The sequence below is a fragment of the Pectinophora gossypiella genome, chromosome 10, assembly GCF_024362695.1.
Source record: "Pectinophora gossypiella chromosome 10, ilPecGoss1.1, whole genome shotgun sequence".
NCBI lineage: Eukaryota > Metazoa > Arthropoda > Insecta > Lepidoptera > Gelechiidae > Pectinophora > Pectinophora gossypiella.
The window spans coordinates 14,085,235-14,105,861 of NC_065413.1; the positions used below are offsets into that span (position 1 = coordinate 14,085,235).

Here is a 20,627-nt window from a genome sequence, read left to right on the forward strand (position 1 = left end):
GTTTCCTCGTTTTGCCGGTGGCAAATACGCAAACCGCGTCATGCCAAAAAAAAAGACCAGTAGGCTCTGCACGGTAACCGCGCCGCGCGCGGCGCGAATTATATCTAGGCCTTCGACCAATAGCCGTTTGACGTCCATCTACGTAGATAGCATTCATATCGTTTATTGGTCGAAGCGCTCAATATAATTGGCGCAGCGCGCGGCGCAGTTGTCTAGCAGACCCGGCTGAATGCAGACAGAAAAAAAGATAACAATATTAGTAATATAATAATATATTAAGATTCTTCAAACTCCATAGACTTGCTTTTAGAAGCAAGCATATAATATTTGACAGGTGTAAAATTAAAGCTAACATTATCACAGTCACTAGATTCCAAACACTTCTGTAGATAAAGGACACAAGCAGAAGTATACTGATGTTTTCTTTTTAATTCACATATTTGAGACATCATTGTATTTGTCATTTTAGTTTGGGAATTTAAAACTTGTATCATCTTTTGGTTATCAAATGATTTGAATGGGCAGCCTCCTTCGGAACATGATGTATCAGAGTTTTGTATCCTCTGGCAATTTACTGATGTGTAGTTCTTCCGGCCTCCTTCTAAACCATACATATGTCTTATTCCATAGACAAATTTCTTCTCATCTTTCTGCCAATTGTGGCAACAGCTATGGCTGTTTGGACTCTGTTGATACTCTGTCCTCCAGAAGTCTATGGCTTCTCCAACAGACATTCCAATGTCTTTTAAGAATAGACTATAGTAGAATCTTTGGGAGTGCGATAACCTGTGCTTTTTACGCAGGTATTGGTGTAAGTTCAACATGCAAGGAGGGAAATATCTTGATGAAACATCAACAGTTTGACTTGTTAATTTGTGCTCACCAGTATTCATAATAACAATTGGAAGTTCATGTTTTATTTTCATTAGTATTTCCATTACTCTAGGATCACTTTTTAATCCTGATAAATTAGATTTGTTGATTCTGTTTCTTAAATTAGTAGTGAAAAGATGCATTAGGTATTGTTTCCACACCCCACAAGGCAGGATTGCAAGTCCATTATCAAGTTCGACGCTTCTCCTAGCGACAAACGGAAGGCAATGTTTGAAATGTATGCTTATACTATGAAAAGCACAATCATTACTATGTGTTGAAGAACAAATGTGCTGTGCTATGTCCTTCAACATTAAATGTCTACATAAAACCTGTAAAGGTTCTATGAAAGGAGGCGTATTTTCATGTTTTCTTATTGTCCTTAGCAGTTTCTTCGCAAATGAACGCATGTCGTACGGGGAAAGTGAACTTATCCGTTTTTTAAACAACTCTAATTCAGCCTTCAAAAAGAAGTGCGTAACTCCCGAATATTCACCCAAAATCGACACTACGCACAACATAAAGTGTCCAACATTATCGTAGATACTTCCTTCTAAGACATATTCACAATAAACAGCAGAATCTTGTCTTAAAATAGCCCTCAAGTATTCGAGTCTCTTAATAACGATTGTCTCTAGCAAATGCACAGGCATATCACCTTTAACGGGAGATAAATAAAAGAATGACATATTAGGTTTACGATTTGATTATTTCAAGTTCATTTTAGAAAGTTATTTATAATTTTGTTAAATTTTTGAAATAATCAAAACAAACACCAGACCATACGATTATGACACTGACATTTTTATCTGGTATTGCTATTAAGAATAATAGTAATAGATCCCAATGTGGAATGCGATACTGGATTTCAGGTCCAGCTGGTATGCATTCCCGTCAAGAATATTTTTTTGTAATAGTAACACTTAAAGTATGTGTTTTAATTTCTTTGGAAACAGAGTTACATGTAAAGGTAAAAAGAGAAACGATTTTTTTTCTCGTTATTTTTCCTAGACTAGTGTTAAAATACGACTAAACAACCGAAGTTAGTGATGGGATGCGAGTGTGACATGTAACTAGTAACTTGGTATTAGAACTTCAAATTATTTCAAACTAAAATGCCTAACTAACGTCTTACAAGTAAATAGATAAATTTAATGAGAAATAATTTATCTAAATATGATTTCGATATTTTTATACGATATTATTGGGTAAATTGTGGGTAAAGAATACAATTATACGATACTAGGAAATGGGTAAGTGTTCCTATTACTTCGGGCCCTAACCATATAAAAGCACTCTGTGCCCTAACCCTATTCAGTAAATGTCAGCTTTTTCGGCGGGAGACGGGAACGGGACAGTTGCTTTCTTCATTGAGTAATCTAAATAATTAATACGAAGTGGTGTTTTGTGGTTAATGATCGCATTAAGTTAGTTGGAAGACATTCGCAAGTGTTATTATATTGGAGTATTCAATGAACAAAGTGTATCTGCCTATTTTCGCTTCGTGCCGGGAAGCCGCTTCATAACTCAAAAGTTTATGCGGACTTTTGAGTTAATTCGTTTGGGGTTCGGAGTAGGAGTCTACTCCGAGGGTGGGGGCTTAGGTTTCATCATCATCACCTTTCATCATTTCATTAATCATCAAGAAAAAAAATACGTCAGACATGGCTGTATGGGCATAGTTCCCTTTGCCTTACCCTTCGGGGAAAACCAAAACAAAAAAAAAAAAAATCAGTAAATGTCAAAAATAATGAAATGAAGCCAACCTTTCGACGATAAAATAATTCTTTATTTCGGAAATATAAATTAAAACCGACTTAATTAATCCTGTTACACTGATTGCGCTCGTTAATTATCCACTTTGATTCGTGTGGCCCGGTTTCTGGTGATGTGATTGATTCTTTATTGACATTATTCGTAAATGCGTTGTTTGTGATTTTGTATCATGTACTTGTGTTGGGTTGGGGAGACTTCCTAAATAGACGTTTGATGTCGGGGCCGCGTACAAAAATAACATTGGTTCGAGTTGGATTGAAGGGCTGACCGCGGGCCGAGCCCTGTCGACCATGGCTACGGGATTTGTGCTTCGTTTTTTTGTGTTTCTACTGGGTAAGTAACAATATTCATCTGTTTGCTCACGAGATTGTGATAAGCCGCATCTATATTTGGAAACTGGAGTGAAACTGGATTCTCAAATAGACCCGATTCAATATTCATACAATAGATTTGAGTTAAGTGGTTGAAAATGGAACAGTAGAATGCTATGAAGAATTTTATAAACAATGCAAATTCACAGATAAACAGATTCTCTATGAGTAATGGTCCATATTCTTATTTGCTAAATACTGATGGGAACTGTTAGCGAAAACATGAAATCACTATTGGTATTTGCATGAAAACATTATCACCATTATCATTTTAGCAATGTAATTAATACATTAAAACTGTTTTGTAATTTGCTACACTAGGTATTTTTCTGTGACATTGTTAAGTTGCAGATAAATAAAATTATCTTATATTTGTCTCAGGAGTCCATGGATCGTTATCAGCACCACCAGCGGACGAGACGCTTCCCCCACGTCCTAAAGAAGGGGGAGTACGGACAAGCTTCTGTGAATTCCACAATGACTCTCTGCCACCGCATTGTGACAACTCTACTGACACAGCTAATGTAAAGTGTATCAATGGTGTGATGAAAGAAGCGTGCCAACCTATAGAAAATGATAAGAGCACTCATTGCTTTGTCTTATGGCAGTTTGACAATATTACCAACACGGCAATAGCTAAAGTCAAAGGTTGTTTCCTTGACACCGTTGCATGCAACGACCGAGCATCAAGCTGCCGGTTGCACTATACGAAACTTGCTCTCCTTCACTGTTGCTGTGAAGGGGACATGTGCAATGCAAATGCAACATTCCCTGGATTGGAAGCAGGAATAGTTCCAACGGACCCTGCACCGGAAAAAGTTCCGGCGTCACCTCTGCCTACACCTGAAGATGACACAACCGCCATCATTGTGTATACTATGACTCCGTTGTTCATGCTGTTTGTTGTTCTAATTGGCTGCTACATGCTGTACAGGAGGCGTAAAGACACCTCCTTTGCTGAATTAGCTAATGGAGAAGTTTCATTATCAAGACCGCCCTCAGCCGGAGCAGGGATGGAGAATGAAGGAGCTGGCTTGGTCAGCCAGTTGACTCTTTGTGAAGTTAGGGCTAGGGGACGTTTTGGGGCCGTATGGAGAGCAAAACTTGGTCCGAGAGATGTTGCTGTGAAAGTCTTCCCGTTGCAAGACAAGCAGTCTTGGCTGGCTGAACAAGAGATCTTCAGGCTGCCACGAATGGACCATCCGGACATATTGCACTACATTGGTGTGGACAAGAAAGGAGACAACTTGCAAGCTGAGTACTGGCTCATAACTGCTTTCCATGAGAAGGTAAACTATATTGTAATCTCACTACCATTTCTTTCAGTCAGGGCCATAATGTGGGACTTTCCAGGCTACGTTCCCGAAAAATAATACAGATGGCTCTGTCGAGGTTTAACGTGATAATTACCTATTTACCGATTACTGCACTACATCTTCTTCTTCGTCGTTCCCTCACTGCTGAGGATCGCGACCACAAGTTATGGTTTTCCACTTGGTACGGCTATATGCTGCGTGGACCGCCCTCTATATGCTGCCGCCCACCTTCTTCTTCACGATGTCAGACCATCTCGTAGGCGCTCTTCCTCGCGCACGTTTGCCATCCATATGCCCAACGATGATCTGCTTCTCCAGACTGTGCTTCGGAGACCGCATAATATGTCCGAAAAAGCTTAGGGCACGATTCCGGCATATTGAGGAGAGCCGCGTCGTGATCTTGAGCTCTTTTAATATGGACTCATTCGTACGCATCGCAGTCCAAGGTATGCGTAGCAACCTACGCCAACACCACATTTCGAAAGCATCGATCTTAATGCAATCGCGGCTCTTCAAGCTCCAAGTTTCGGCACCGTACATAAATATGGAAAACACCAGAGCCCGAACCAAGCGCACTGTTTACATAATTATTCAAAAATACAAGGTAATGGCAATGACAAAGTCATATATAAAAATATTTTTTTCTTGGTATTTGGATTTTTTAATTCATCATAATAATGGGTGGAAGATGTGTTGTGGTTTGGTGTAATAAAATGGGTCACAGTTTATACCCGAAAATAAGGAAAAAATATGCATATGTCTGTTATTTTTTATTTTTTTTCTTATTTTTAACGAGGCTTTGAACACCCTGTGTGATCATGCCAGCCTCATAGGTGCTTTCGTGTACATATCCCTTAGACAAGGGATTGGTCAACCAAATAATATAAACTAAAAGCCTTACTTGATAGTGGCTCTGCCAACCAGCAATTGACTTCTCCGTTGCCAAGAGAAATCACACCCTGAGAGCGAAAAACCTTTCTTCGCACGTCTATATTCCGGGCACATTCCAACAAAATATGGTAAAGGTCATCGACCATATGACAGTCATGGCACAGAGTCTGTTATCCTGGAAATTAAAAGGTTAAACGAAGGAAAATCTTTACAGCGCCATCTATATTGTTTTTGAGGAACATAGCGTGGAAAGTCCCTCGTAAATTTATACACACCCATTTTAACATATGAGCTGAGTACTGGCTCATAACTGCATTCATTGAGAAAGTAAACTAATTTGTAATCTACAATTTCTATTGAATTGTTGACAAACAAAAACAAATACACCGTATAGCACAGACGGAACTCAAAATTCAACATACAGACAACACATGGTATGGTCACGAGCATTAATATGTATACACTTTGGTACCATGTCACACTAACTTTTTTGACAAATTGAACTGTAAGTCTCACTAAATGTCAAATATGTTAGTGCGACCAGAGTCCTAAAGTGGGTACATTATATTACTCATGACTGTACCGGTGGCCATATGCAATGAGTTTATCAGTAGTCACTAATTGATCTTGTTATTGGTTTTATGTAGGTAATTAACATTGATTATTAATGAAACATGTTTTTCTAAATGTTCTGGGGCCTGTTTAATGAAACTTACAATTGTAAATTACAATGTCAATTTGATGTACATTGCGGAGTATGTGATCACGAATATTTTGCAGTTTCATATTAACTATGTAATGAAAACCAAATTGTCATGGTAATTTACAATTGTAAGTTTTATAAAACAGGCCCCTGGTAGTGCACTGTATGACTACAACCTATTAGGGCTGGCCCTAGTGCAGGGGTGGCCAACTAGATTAGACCCAAGATCTTTTTTACTTACGAAACCCTGTGCGATCTACCAAATAAATATTCATCACTAATTTAAGAGCCACGCTCTTGTCGGTGTAGCATGATAGCTACTTTTTTAGGGAAAAATAGGGCATTGGTTTCCCTCTTGCCTTCCGCCCCGCAGTACACTGTCTGACGCAAGTGGGATGGCGCCCAGAGTAGTCTATAACAAAGCCATACTAAGACTCCTGTCCTCCGCCTCTGAATAGAAAAAAATAATAATAAAAAAATATATTATTCAAATAAATATTATTGCCATTAAAAGTAAATGCTAGTTTACCCTTTCTTTCGATTTGCGGTCAATTCACGGTCGTATGTAAGAATCAACTTGGATAATTAATAGATTATGCATTACACTTACAGCCTGTTTCTGGCTATGTCTATCTTATTGATTGTTGTTTCTCTTAGTGACAAATAACACATACACATATGTGACAAGTAAAAGTAATTGAATACATTAGTCAGGCAGGAATTCACTTAATTTTCAATAATAAAATTGACGTCCTTAGAATCTTGGAGATACCTACCAATTTAATGGTAACACAGTGGTAACACATACGTCATCGAAGGGCTAACAATGGCGGCTTGTCATAGCATTGAGCATACCTGGTTTTCTTATACCATGACCTATAGGTACTCAGAAATAAATGTAGCTTTCTACTGCTGAAAGAATTTTCAAAATCGGTTCAATAGTTCCAGAGATAAATTCTTACGAACTTTATTACCTATTAGTGAAGTTTCTATATGTTACAGAGATGTCTATACGTAGACAAAGTCGCCGGCGCCCGCTAGTAATTATTAACCAATTAAGAACCAGTTATCTTATTGTTTAAATAAATTAAATAATGGTTCTGATTTCAGTACCCACAGTCTAATTTTATTTAAACTTATACCTGTCATTTTCTTATGCGCCAAAAAAGAAAGGGACAGGCTTAAAATATCGGTGTTTAAAATTCCCGCCTGAAATTGACGTGTGTTTGTGCATCCAAAACGAACTCCTACAGCTGTGATCTGTTGCAGGGTTCACTGTGTGACTACCTGAAGGCGAACACGCTGACTTGGGCGGAGGCCTGGCGCGTGGCTGCGTGTGTGGCACGCGGCCTCGCACATCTGCATGAGGAGGGCGGCGGGAAGCCCGCAGTGGCCCACAGGTAAGCTAACAACACACGCAAGACACGTCTGGGATACTCGTCGGGATAGCCAGTGTTTTTTTATTTCTTTGTTTGTAAACTCTTTAGTGATTAATTCAAATATCTTTATACAACAACAATCCCAAAAAAATTTCAACTGGACAGCTTCTTAGTAACTACGAAGATAAACATCTGTTTTGCCGATTTTGTTATTATTTCGTGAAAAATGTATATACATAAACTCACGTATCTCCCACCGGGGTAAGCAGAGACTATCGAATTCCATTTGCTTCGATCCTGACACACTTCTTTTGCTTCTGCCACATTCATCAATCGTTTCATACACGCACGCCGGTTCAGAGTAGATCGTACTGAACCTTTTCTCCAACATCTCCAATTTGATCAATGTCAATTCTAGATCTGTGAAAAATTTAAGTGTGTAGCGTCCTTTTATAAGAAACAATTTCTATTATATTTATATTATTCTATTAATTTAAATGCTTCGTCTGAAACTATTTATTTTTCTATTTAACATGGATATACGAATTCAAAACAAAAAGACAACATATATAATATTATAACATGTTTCTATGACGTCATAGCTTTTTAATAAAAAGTAAATGATTTTGGAAACTACCCTTATCGTATTTCACCATCTAACCACATCTCCCCAGGGACTTCAAATCAAAGAACGTGCTTCTGAAAGCGGACCTGAGCGCTTGTATCGCGGATTTCGGCTTGGCACTGGTGTTCGTCCCGGGGCGCGGCTGCGGCGACGCGCACGGCCAAGTGGGGACGCGTCGGTACATGGCACCCGAGGTGCTGGACGGAGCCATCAACTTTACGAAAGACGCTTTCTTGAGGATAGACATGTACGCCTGCGCACTGGTGCTGTGGGAGATCGCCTCCAGGTAAATGGTCAACGTTAAAAAAATATTTTTTTAATACTTCTTCTTCTATCGTGTGGGTTGTGAGGTGGATTACCAACCCCTGGTCAGGGTTACTATTGAGCCGCCAAAGGTCCCTGACATGGCTCATGTAACGATTACTCACTTACATCAGTAAATAGTAACCGGGACCAACGGCAATACAATAACGCTTTATTGCACATATAAACACACCACTAAAACAATTACAAAAGTGACAAGAGAAGCACAATCGGCGGCCTTATTGGTAAAGAGCAATTTCTACCAGGAAACATTAGGGTAAAAGAACTTGCTACATAATTAAATTTTAATTTTAGTTTATTCACCGATAATATTACATAGTTTTATACATAAATACAAAAGATCACGCCTGTTTCCCGTTGGGGTAGGCAGAGACTACTGAATTTCATTTATTACGGTCATGACGACCACTTTCGCTGTAAATATCCTTAGCTGAACTACAGTCATGAGCAATATAATGTATGTACCCACTTTAGGACTCTGTCGCACTAACATATTTGACATTTAGTGAGACTTACAGTTCAATTTGTCAAAAAAGTTAATGTGACATGGTAACAAAGTGTATACATATTAATACTCGTGACCGTACATGACATTCTCAAAAAGTTAATTAAGTGAAGAAGTGAAACTTCCGACGGTTAAAAAGACTACATTGAAGCAATTCATCTTAAATGTCATAGCCAAATAACAAAAACGGAACCCTTATGGATTCGTCATGTCTGTCTGTCCGTCCGTCCGTCTGTCTGTCCATCCGTATGTAAAAGCCACTTTTTTTTTAGATAAATTGCTTTTTAGACCAACTGTACCTCGTTCTATATTTTTTATTAAACAACTTTCATCTGAACTGCTACTATAGATAATATATTTCGGTTATTTTGAGCGTTATCTTATCGAGAAATTATTTATTGGTCACAATGTCTGGGGCAGATTAGTATTATATTTACGTCAAAAAACTTTTTTATACTTGACATTGATACTTGGTTTGATAATGAGGTCAAAATGTCAAAGATATTTATTTTTATAAATACATTGAAGTCATTGTCAGCAAACTAAATATAGAATCAGCATAGCTGTAACTCTGCCCCGCACCAATTCGTATGGAACGCCGAACCCACCCCGGGTCTTACTTTGGTCTTAAATAGCCGTAAGTGATAACGGGATCTCCACCAACCCGCAGTGGAGCAGCGTGGTGGAGTATGCCCCACACCCCCTCCGGTTGATTGAGGGGAGGCCTGTGCCCAGCATTGGGACGTTTATAGGCAGTTTATGATATACGGGATAACGCTAGGATGATGATGATGATGAAATAAGGATTTGAGAGCAATTTCACCTGCTCATGGTAACACCTGGTTATCTTGTAGACTCTGGACTGGATGTAATGATTAGAATGAGAATTTTATATTAAAAAAATCAGTTGATGTATTTTGTCTAGCTCGTACTTTACTTTTTTTTGTATGAAAAAAAATCTTTCTTTTTTTTATCTATCTTTTTTTCGTTTGTTGTTTAAGGGAAACACCGAGAACTAGTATACACTTAGTTTATTTTGAATAACTTAAGAATTCACACAAAACATCAATAGGTCGCGCGGTAGCGTCGATCGGTGAACACTGTAGGCTGAACTCTGCCGCCCGCTCACCGGGAAGAGACGTACAAGCAGGGAAGCAAGGACCTCGTGGTTTAGGGTGTACTGTGGTCGCTCTTATAGTTGTAAACCATCTATCTTGTGTTTGGCGAACGTCGATTGGAAAGACCCTCATTAGCTCCGGAAGGTGGCGCTGCGATCGGTCGGAATAACATCGCCGAGTCCAGTATTTGTTAAAAATTATGTTTAGTAAAGGAAATCTAGCAGAACGTAGTGGGTAGCTCAATGGGACGGGCTAACCTATAAAATGCTACTTAAGTTCTATGACGATTTTGTGACGTAGCGAATAGGCGCCGCTACTTCAGAAGCGCACCCCTGATGCCGGGCAGCAGCGGTATCAGTACTGGTTGGAGGCCGAGGAAATGGATTCTGGTAGGGCTCTAGCTAGAACATCACCAGTTGAGAAATTGGTCGGTGTACTGCGGAACGGAAGGCGATTGGGGCAACCACCGTTCTACATGCCCTATCTATGGAGTAATGGCGATTACTCCACCGACAAGAGCGCAGCTCTTAAATAAAGAGAGTGAGAAATGAAATCTAACTTTAATTCGACTTTGAACCCCCATACTTCCTGTCCCCCACAGATGTTCAGAGGGCGGCATCGAAGCCAACCCGTACCGTCTACCCCTGGAGGAGGAGGTGGGCGCTCACCCCGCGCTCGACGAGATGCAGGAGGCCGTGGTGCAGCGCAAGATGCGCCCGCGCATACAGAACCAGTGGCGGGAACACCCTGTGAGTATATTAGTGTACAGTTGCATTTTAATTACAGTTGGTTCTTCTTGGTTGAGGAGCTGCAGTAGTTTCAGGTGGATGAGACATACAACGTCTCATCATCATCGCTTAAGGATGCGCCGCGCAATACCTACGCTGATATTACAAGGTTTTCGACCTTAAGTTAATGGTGGTGTTAATGACGATACATAGATCGAAAGAATTTCGCATGGACAGGAGGAGGACCCGGTGGTGTAACGGTTAACGCGCTCGTCCCGGCTTGACGACTACGGGTTCAAGTCTCGTTAGAGTCAGACATTTTTTTCGATTTAAATTTTCTCTTTGTGCGTTTCCCTAAGTGCTATAAAACCAAAAATCATTAATGGTACCTACGTATTAGTTTTTAAATCGGTAATAAACTTTACTTTTCTTACTCTTTGAGTCAAGTTATGACCCGATCAATCACTGACGTCACAAACTGACGTATCTGAATTTTTTGGCGAATCTTATTTGCACCTTTTGCAATAGTCAATAAGACACATCATTTTACGAATGCAGTTACATCAGGGGGGTTAAAATGGCTACATCGAAGCAATTCATCTAAGAAAGCAATATTGCAATTTGACATTTTGTTAGGTTTGGGGTGTAAGGTTCCTAATGGCTGTGAGGGCTGGTTATCTGAGGCGAAGGCTGAGATTGAAACGTCCAGGAGTAGGCAAAATTCACTGAATTTAATTAAATTCGTATAAAAAAATGTTCACATTACAGTAGTTAAATGGAGAGCAGGCACGGAAGGGAAGTGACCAAAGTGCTGTCACACTAAAAAATATAAATTTAATGTTGGGGTTGCCAACACATTTGCGCATATAAAAGTGAGTGCGCAGTGCAAACAATGGCCTTTTTAACCGCCCAGTTTGCAATATCAGCCACGTATGATGAGCCAAGTAACGTGAGCCGGTGTCCGCAGGGCCTGTCGGTGGTGTGCGACACGATGGAGGAGTGCTGGGACCACGACGCGGAGGCGCGGCTGTCGGCGTCGTGCGTGCTGGAGCGGGTGAGCGCCGCCCGCCCGCCCGCCGCCGCGCCCCCGCCGCCCCCGCCGCCCGCGCCCGCCCACCCCGCCCACCCCGCGCCCGCCTGCGACACCGCGCCGCTGCTCATACACGACCTCGACGCGCAGCTCTGCTGACCCACAGACCTGCCGCTCATACGGCTCTAAACACCAGGTAGGACTCATATCAATGAAAATTAAAACGAGGTGAAGGTGAGGTAGGTCTATCGTCTTCATACACAAAGACAGAACGGAGCGACCCTGGTGCAAACCGGGCTCAAATTCTGGAAACCACGTGATTTCAATTATCTATTATCCAAATGTGAATGAGTCAGTGGTTTAAAGGCCAAGGCGGTGTTCGAACCGGTAGGTCTTTCAAAAACTCAGAGAGAAAATTTTATCGGAAAAAAAATCAAATCAATCAAAATGATTTGGATTAGAATTCATTCGATGAAATTTTCTCTTTGTGAGGCAGCTAAGCGCGGCTTTATAACAATGTCATAAATAAATAGAAAGTCCCGCCAGAACATTCTCGAAACTCCTCTGTGTATGTAGACCTACAGTGCTGTCTTGTCTTGTTTGGGATACATATCTATCTTATATTGACTCGAGATTAGGCTATTTCAAAATGTCTCAAAGCATAAGACCCCGCTAGCCACAAGTTGATAGTGTGACTAGGGATCGACGATCCAACGGTGTTATGTTGGAAGTTGTATTATGCGTCTTGCTGTGTAAACTTCGATATCGCGTTTCACGACTGCTTGAAGACTGCATTATTGAATGTGGCGCCATCTGTTGCATGTGGGCGGAACTAGCTGGCCAACTAGTTGGGTCCGCCACAACGTAACTTTTAGAAGTGTGTTCAAGACAGGACAGCACTCTTACCTTATATCGGCAGAGAGCTCTAGTATGTAGTGATGTTGGTGTGAATATTACGATTGGCTACTGTTTTACGGTTTGGTAGGTCCCTAGTAGCGTTGTCGACCGACTAACCTGAAGATTGCTCTTATGAAATTGTAATAACATAGAGTTAAGAATAATAGTACGTGAATACCTAAGTGCACTGTAATTCAATGAATTACTTCCCAGGCTGCGTTCCTCAAAAACTATATACATGGTGTTGTACAGATTTTCCCTCGTTGAATCTTTTACATACATACATACATAAACTCACGCCCGTAATCCCTAATGGGGTGGGCAGAGCCACAAGTAATCAAAGACAACTTGCAGCCACTGTTGATACGAAGTCCTAAGATGGATATGATGAACCTTATGGCGATAAGGGATCTGCCTATCGCCCATAACATTAGTCCATCATGTTAGAGGACGCAATCCCTCTGTCGGTTTTTACGACATGCCCGGGAAGACAAGCAGCTGAACGTGTTCTATGTTTTTTATTTGCTCCCAGAACAGCATAGAAGCAATCTTGAATTGAATCTTTTAATTTCATGAATAACAGACATTATGTATTTTTTGTGGTTGTTTTTACACCCGGGCACAATTACATCTTCCACCCATTATTATTTTATCCAAAATAATGACAAGCAATATAGGTTGCAACATAATGCTATACATAATGTGATCCAAATATCAAGCAACAATTATTTTAACAACAATTACTATAATAGACAAAAACATAAATTTTATAATTATGACAACTAATGGTTCATAATTTCAACATTGTTTACAAATAATAGTGAAATTGCTGGGCTCACTGACTGCACTTTTACTCTTTGATTGTACATCCGTCGCAAGATGAACTAAGTACCCACAGAGCTTTCTGTTAGACCAACATGATGGATGGTGAGTGTATTAATAAAAGTATATTTTTTTAATCAATCTCTTTGGTTAGTCGGTCGATAGTTAGACGAATGGTCTTCTTTCCTTTGGCGTGTGGTTTGATTGAAGAGTGACTATATAGATTGACTAGTGTAATGTGAGCTCTCCGTCGATCAGATTTATATTAAGAACAAAGTTATAAATTGTGAAGATTAGATACTCGAATTGTAGGTGTTTAGTGTAAGTGAAATTAATTACCCATCATTGGGCACAAAAATTATAAAAAATAATGTTATAATACCCCGTCACATCCTTTGTAGTCTGGGCTATGAAATTGAGTTGATTTTTGTCATTATTAGGCATGGGAGAAAGTACAAAAGTTTTATGTATTTTTAAAACAATTGGGTAGTTTCCTAGGTCAGACAAGAACAGATCTAAAGGTGACAAAAAACGTTTTCTTTTTCTATTTAACTTATTTATGAAATTTAATAATGAAAAATGTAATAAAAAGTGCTACATTTTGACACGTTTTTCTATGATGTCACAGGTTGCTTTTTCATACAAATTCCATAGCAAGTCACTAGTATAATGACGTCAAATCAAAATGATGTAGGTTGACTCAATTCCATCGCCCGTGATTAGTTAGTATTAAAACTATATAGAAACTAATGATACAATGTCCAAGTACAAGACAACGAGGTTTTATTGTAAATGGTAACTGTTATATGCGACAAATCTTGGTATTACACCCCTAAGGCTGCCCGCCCACGTCAGCCAATCGGCGACCGACTTTTTGTAGGAGAAAAATAAAATGTACTGGGGGGTTAAAATTCATCTAAGAAAGCAATATTGCTATTTGACATTTGTTTGCATTGCGCACTTACTTTTACATGCGCATATGTCAAATTGCAATATTGCTTTCTTAGATGAATTGCTTCGATGTGGCCATCTTAACCCCCCTGCTCGCAATAGTGCAACGCCCACGTCCTACAAAAAGTCGGTCAGAAATAAAATCGGTGCATCCCGACCGATACGATTATCGGTGAAAAATGGAACGTTCGGAAATGAGTCGGTCACAAAATCGGGCATAAGAATCGCAGGAAAAATCAGCCCGATTATCTGTCCTACAAAAAGTCTGACGTGGGCGGGCGCCCTTAGTTGTTACTTGCAGCCGAAGGGACGGGTACTCGACAGGCATAACATTTATGGAACACACGTTAATTTTAGGCAGAAATTTAAAAAAAACTCCCAAAATTTTATAATAACATAACATAAATAGCCTGTATGTGTCCCACTGCTGGGCACAGGCCTCCCCTCAATCAACCGGAGGGGGTATGGAGCATACTCCACCACGCTGCTCCACTACGCATTGTTCTGTGCTCAATTTTATAATATGGGCCAATGAAAAAATTAAAAAAATAAGTCCTAAGATGAATATGATGAACCTTACGGTGGGTTCAGCCTACCGCCCATAATAATTATCCATCATGTTAAAAAGGACTCAATCCCTCTGACGGACTTTTGAAAACTCACATACTTTTACTATCACAAATTGGTACGTTGCCACATTTTCCACACATAAAAATACTCAAATGTAATAAAATCGGAATATAAAATGTAGATTAACGATAACGCCAGAAGGCCAGAGTGACCAGGCACCTTCTGGGCGAGCTCGCTCCATCTTAGGCCTCGTCAATGTCTTCGGGCAAGTCTGGGGCCAAGAGTCAACCCGTCAAAAGTAAAAAAAAATGGAACTCTGGGCAACATTGAAGCAATTCATCTAAAAAAGCAATATTGCTATTTCACAGGTTAGATACTGCGCACTTTATATTGTCAAATTGCAATATTGCTTTTTAGAAGAAATGTTTCAATGTGGCCTTTTTGGACTGATGTTCTAAATTTAAATGTTTGTAAGTAATATATACATTAGACTATAAAATGTATGCATTGTTGCGTCCTTTTCAGATTCATATTTTAGTCGTCCATATCAAGAAATCAAATTGGAATTAATCTTATTTCTTTTTCAAGTTCATCTTCAATGTGAGGATTTCTTTTTCTATTAATCTCAAGCGTATTCTTCCATTTTTTATTAGCCAGACGTGTACCCGATGGAGTTCAAAATTGAGATTAGATTAATAATTTAATATTAATTTGAGAAACACAATCGTGCCGATTCCAGCGGACGAAGATAACTACAATATCTGTGGCAGCTCTAAAACGTGTCGTCCATCACTAATTCTTAATGCTAGAAAGAGATAGCGCTAGTTTTAGACCTGTCAAATTAAAATTATATTTTGGCCGCTGGAATAGGCATCGAAGTGTCATAGTTCGTAAATTGACCTACCGCACAAGAATCTATTTATTGTATCCTATAAAACGTAACATTATTAGAATGGCAACAGCACAGAGAGTATGTCATTCTAATCATCCTTCGCGGCATGGCTAGACGCAGCGATTGCTATCTGCGTAGACAGACGTAGGGCTATTGTTCGAAGCCCTCGATATAATTCCGTTTACTGCGGGGTCTGCATGACATCTGCGCGCGGCGCGAAGTATTACGAGCATTTGGGCCAATAAACGATACGAATGCTATCTACGTAAATGGACGTCAAACGGCTATTGGTCGAAGCGCTCAGTATACTTCGCGCCGCGCGCGGTGCAGTTGTCATGCAGACCCAGCTGGTTACGCTATACACGGTATAAATATAGCTTGACTGGAATGATAGCTGTCGTAACAGTACAATTTTTGCTCTGTATTTCTGTCCTGCTGTCATTTTAATCAAGCTATATGTAATGCGGTGTACGCATGTTATTGTGTTCTTCCCGACTAATCTAATCATTGTGTAGCTTATTAAGTATAATTTCGCTTTTGTAGTATTTAGTTTTGTATTTGGGGCTCTGTTACACGTAATAATTGACTAACGAATGTCACCGGTGAAAGGGATTGGCCTAAGTGATGGTGATAGTGAGGTATGAATATGTTTAAATAATGGTATAAGAAAACCAGGTATGCTCAATCCTATGACAAGCCGCCATTGCTAGCCCATTGATGACGTAAGTGTTACCATTAAAGTGGTATCTCCAACATTCCAAGGACGTAAATTTTATTATTGAAAATTAAGTGAATTATTGACTAATGTAAGTATTTAATTACTATTATTTGTCACATATATAAAAATCATTAAAACTATACGTAAATATTTTATTAAAAGTAGAAAATTTCCTTGCAAAGTAAATTAAAAACATTGAACGTGGGGGTAATTTTTTTTTACGAAATGGCAACGCTGGTTGGGATGACGTCAGTTTTGAGCATACCTGGATTTGTTATACATGGTTTAAATAAAGTTTGATTATAGAACAATACATTTTCCTTATATAGCACATGATATCCGATATTAATACAACTCAAAATAACGCAGATTCGAAAAATATATCTGTCTCTCGAATCAAATAATTATTATATTACGTAAGCTATATGTCACAGAGTACAGTGTCTATCGCAGTTGCTTGGCCAGTGCATTTCGTTAGTATGTAATTTAAACTTGCCTAACATATTAACACGTAAGCAACCCCAAAATTAGTAAGACTGGGTTTACTACTTTTATAATAATTGGCTTTATTTTTTTACAAAATTCCCTAGTGTAATTTTATGTTTATATTTTAATATTAATGCTATCTGTCTAAGTGCTATGTTGAAATGAAAGCAATGAAATTAGCGTTACGACTTTGCTGTAAACTTCACTTTGTAAGTTAGGTAATGTTTATTAAAATTTATATTAAGGATGGTTCCGATTTTAGAGATACGCGTATCTGTTAGGCATTTAAAATTGTGCCATAGTTGAAAAATGACGTCTCCTAACCAAAGTAAGTAATATGGTGTTGAACATATCTGTATGTACGGATGTTGGTATGAGCAGGGTGGAGCAAATTAAGCATTACACTTCACTTGCGCAGTGGTGCGATTGGTCAACTGGGGCCTTAGACAAGTTGCTTATAACAATCAACAGTGACAGTGATAACATGTATGAGATTGACATCATTGACATAAAGCGACAGTAATAAAAATGTATGAGATTGACATAAGGTGACAGTTATAAAAATGTATGAGATTGACATAAGGTGACAGTTATAAAAATGTATGAGATTGACATAAGGTGACAGTTATAAAAATGTATGAGATTAACATCATTGACATAAGGAGACAGCGATAAAAATGTATGAGATTGACATAAGGTGACAGTTATAAAAATGTATGACAATGACATAAGGTGACATTTCGATTGTTATAGTCGTTTTCAACTTGGCTAAAGCCCCTAGTTTCCGTCCGGTAATTTATAGTGACGCTTCTGACGCATCTAATGGGGTGGTCAGAACTACAGGTAATCACAGGACAACTTGCGTTCACTTTTGATTCGAAGTCCAGATGTGGCTATGATGAACCGTACCAGTGCACGTTCCACGATGTTTGTTTATCCCATCACTGTCATCCATCGCTCAATACTTGTATCCGTGCCTGTATATGTGTCTGTTGCACAATAAATTGTGACTTCAGTGTGTTATTGGGTAGTTCTTGGAACACCAAAAATATTCTAGAACCTTTTGTCTTGATGCAAATATCTACTATGTAACCTGGGTGCCTTCAAGGCCCACATATTGAAAACTCACATACTTTCCTATCACAAATTGGTACGTTACCACATTTTCATATACACATAAAAGTACTCAAATGTATTAAAATCGGAATATAAAATGTAATGTAAAAACGCCGGAAGGCCAGAGTGAACAGGCACCTTCTGGGCGAGATAGCTCCGGCTTAGGCCTCGTCAATGCCATCAGGCAAGTCTGGGGCCAAGAGCTAAACCATCAAAGGTAAAAAAAAATCTACTATACGTAAGTGCTAGCTGGATATTTACAAAGACCAAAGTTTCTAGGAAATGTTATTGGTAATGAGATCACCCACCAGTGTTCGAAGATCTAACCTATTGACATTGTCAAGCGTAGTTGTGTTTTGAAGTTGAATGTTCTCTTATATCTTGGTTGTCTGTTGCGAGTTGAAATCTGTTATCTGCTTATTGTGCAATACAGAATTAAGTTAAATAGCTGTTCTCTCAAATTGTTCGAAAAAGGTAAATAATGAGGCCGATTCGAGCGACGATCAACGACCAACTTGATTTGACAGGACTAACTAGCTCATCTCTTTCTTGTGCACCTTGTAAGTGAAGGACAGCACTAGTTTGAGCTGTCCAACTATTAGGTTACGTTTTAGTGCGCCATTGGTGCTGATTCTGGTTGGTTGATTGGGTGTTGATTTCGGTTTGAGAGCTCTTAAATTAATACCGTCCTTCACTTACAATTAGTGGAAGAAAGAGATAGAGCTAATTTTATTCATGTCAAATGAAGTAAAAATTAAGTTGGTTATATCATTTTCTACTATGAACATTTTCCGTATATAAATTATACTATAAACATAGTATAAGGTCAATTCACTATAGCATGACTTTTAAAGAAGATTGCGATACGACGTTCAACAAAAAAGTAGTGCTTCCATAACAAGCAATCCACAAATTAAAAAGCCATGAATTCTGCTCTTTTGTCTTTGATTCCTGATTCGGATGACAGTATATCTTATAGCTTGTTTGATAAGTATTCGAACTCTAGTTTTATAAAATGACAAATTAATATATTCTATAAAGTTAAATCTCTCTTCTATCGTGTGTGTTGTAAGGTGGATGACCAGCCTTAGCAAAACCCAGCACACCTAAGAATCTGCAACCTTATAAAGTTCAATGAAATTGATTTTATTTCTAGCTTTGGCTGAAGTATGCATTTACTATTGTATCGAGTTGGAGCAATATTTTAAGAGTATTTCATTAGTTCCAATTCTAATACATTCGTGCCAGAACTCTATGCGTCTTTAGGCGTACTTTACTATTCAGGTTCAATCCTAACCACCTTACAAATAAAAAAATAACCAGGGATGAACGGGGGTTTAAGTATTTGACAGCCAAGCAAAATTAAATCCAATTATCATACAATTCGACCTTTGCTTGGCTGTCAAATACCCACGTTCATTCCTGGTTTATTTTTTATTCGTAAGGTGGTTTGGGTTGAACACATTTTAGCGTGTGAGAGAGCGCAGCAGCACTATACACACCGCCGCCTGCATTAACATTTATCTCGCTCTAGCAAATTACGGTTCTGAATGACAGAAAAGGATAAAAGATGCGGTGCGGCCAGATATAGTTCAACCTATAAACGGTTCTTACTCAGTTTTATTTTACTATGATATTCATCATATTCAGTGTTGTTCGAACGGGCTTTCGCAGTATTTCTTTAAAAGCTATGAAACTGAACCGTCATTCACAGTTGCACTCTAGACTGCAGAGTATATCAATGAAACATTGTGATTTATCATAAAATGAAATATCAAGTCGATCATAGCGGGTGGACCCCCGGCGCATATCACCACACATAGACTAAGGGATGTTGCCAAATGTAAATAATGTTAGCATAAATTAGGCTTAGTTTTTTTGGTCTGAATGTCAAGAGTTTTAGCTTGTGGACACGCATATGAGAGACACAGAACAAATGTACCTATATTATAATTATAACCTTCAAAATAGGTTGTGAAGGAATTGAGAGTAAATAAAGTGGAAAACACAACCATATATTTTTTTTCTTAATAAATCAATAACATATTTTTTTAATAAGTACTTCTAGTGGATTTATAGTGTTTATGGTTGCGTGTCCACAATTTTAGACTAATTTATTGTTAAAGTGAAGTGATGTAGCTGATTGGCAGTAGCGGTGTTGTAATGTAGCTATAATACTTATATTTTAATTATTTTTACCTTTACCGACATTCTCGTGTGTGACTCCGCCGGTGATGTTATTATCATTAATTTTTATTAACAACATAAATGTCCGTTGATATTTAATGTATTAAAATATATTTTCTAGACAAATATCGTGGTTTTATTAATGAGGTGTACTGACAATACCTTCTTCCTACAATGGTGGTCCTTGGTATTGGTGTAGAATAATAGTTAACCTGTTCCTGGGTGGTTAACCCTTTCACGGACAGAGATCATGGGTCATTGATGGTTCATAATAGGTAATATGACACCTTGGAATCGGAACGTCATTAGACGTTCTGTCCTTGAAAGTGTTAACCCTTTCACGGATAGA

The 20,627-nt window shown here is 38.8% G+C and overlaps 2 protein-coding genes and 1 long non-coding RNA gene across 3 annotated transcripts; 2 read left to right on the forward strand and 1 right to left on the reverse strand.

Annotated features, from left to right (window-relative positions):
- Positions 1-256: 256 nt before the first annotated feature.
- LOC126370082 (DNA primase large subunit-like) lies at positions 257-1,661 on the reverse strand. Its single transcript, XM_050014796.1, has one exon. The coding sequence runs from the start codon at positions 1,560-1,562 to the stop codon at positions 276-278; it is 1,287 nt and encodes a 428-aa protein (XP_049870753.1). The 5' UTR covers positions 1,563-1,661; the 3' UTR covers positions 257-275.
- A 972-nt stretch (positions 1,662-2,633) lies between these two features.
- Positions 2,634-12,139, forward strand: LOC126370423 (activin receptor type-2B-like). The gene is made up of 7 exons (XM_050015261.1): positions 2,634-2,982; positions 3,402-4,309; positions 7,200-7,330; positions 7,984-8,220; positions 10,483-10,630; positions 11,577-11,698; positions 12,136-12,139. The coding sequence occupies exons 1-7, from the start codon at positions 2,940-2,942 to the stop codon at positions 12,137-12,139; spliced, it is 1,593 nt and encodes a 530-aa protein (XP_049871218.1). The 5' UTR covers positions 2,634-2,939.
- Positions 12,140-13,817: 1,678 nt separating this feature from the next.
- LOC126370168 (uncharacterized) lies at positions 13,818-20,404 on the forward strand. Its single transcript, XR_007566816.1, has 2 exons — positions 13,818-17,593; positions 17,673-20,404. It is a non-coding gene; the product is annotated as an uncharacterized LOC126370168 (long non-coding RNA).
- Positions 20,405-20,627: the final 223 nt, after the last annotated feature.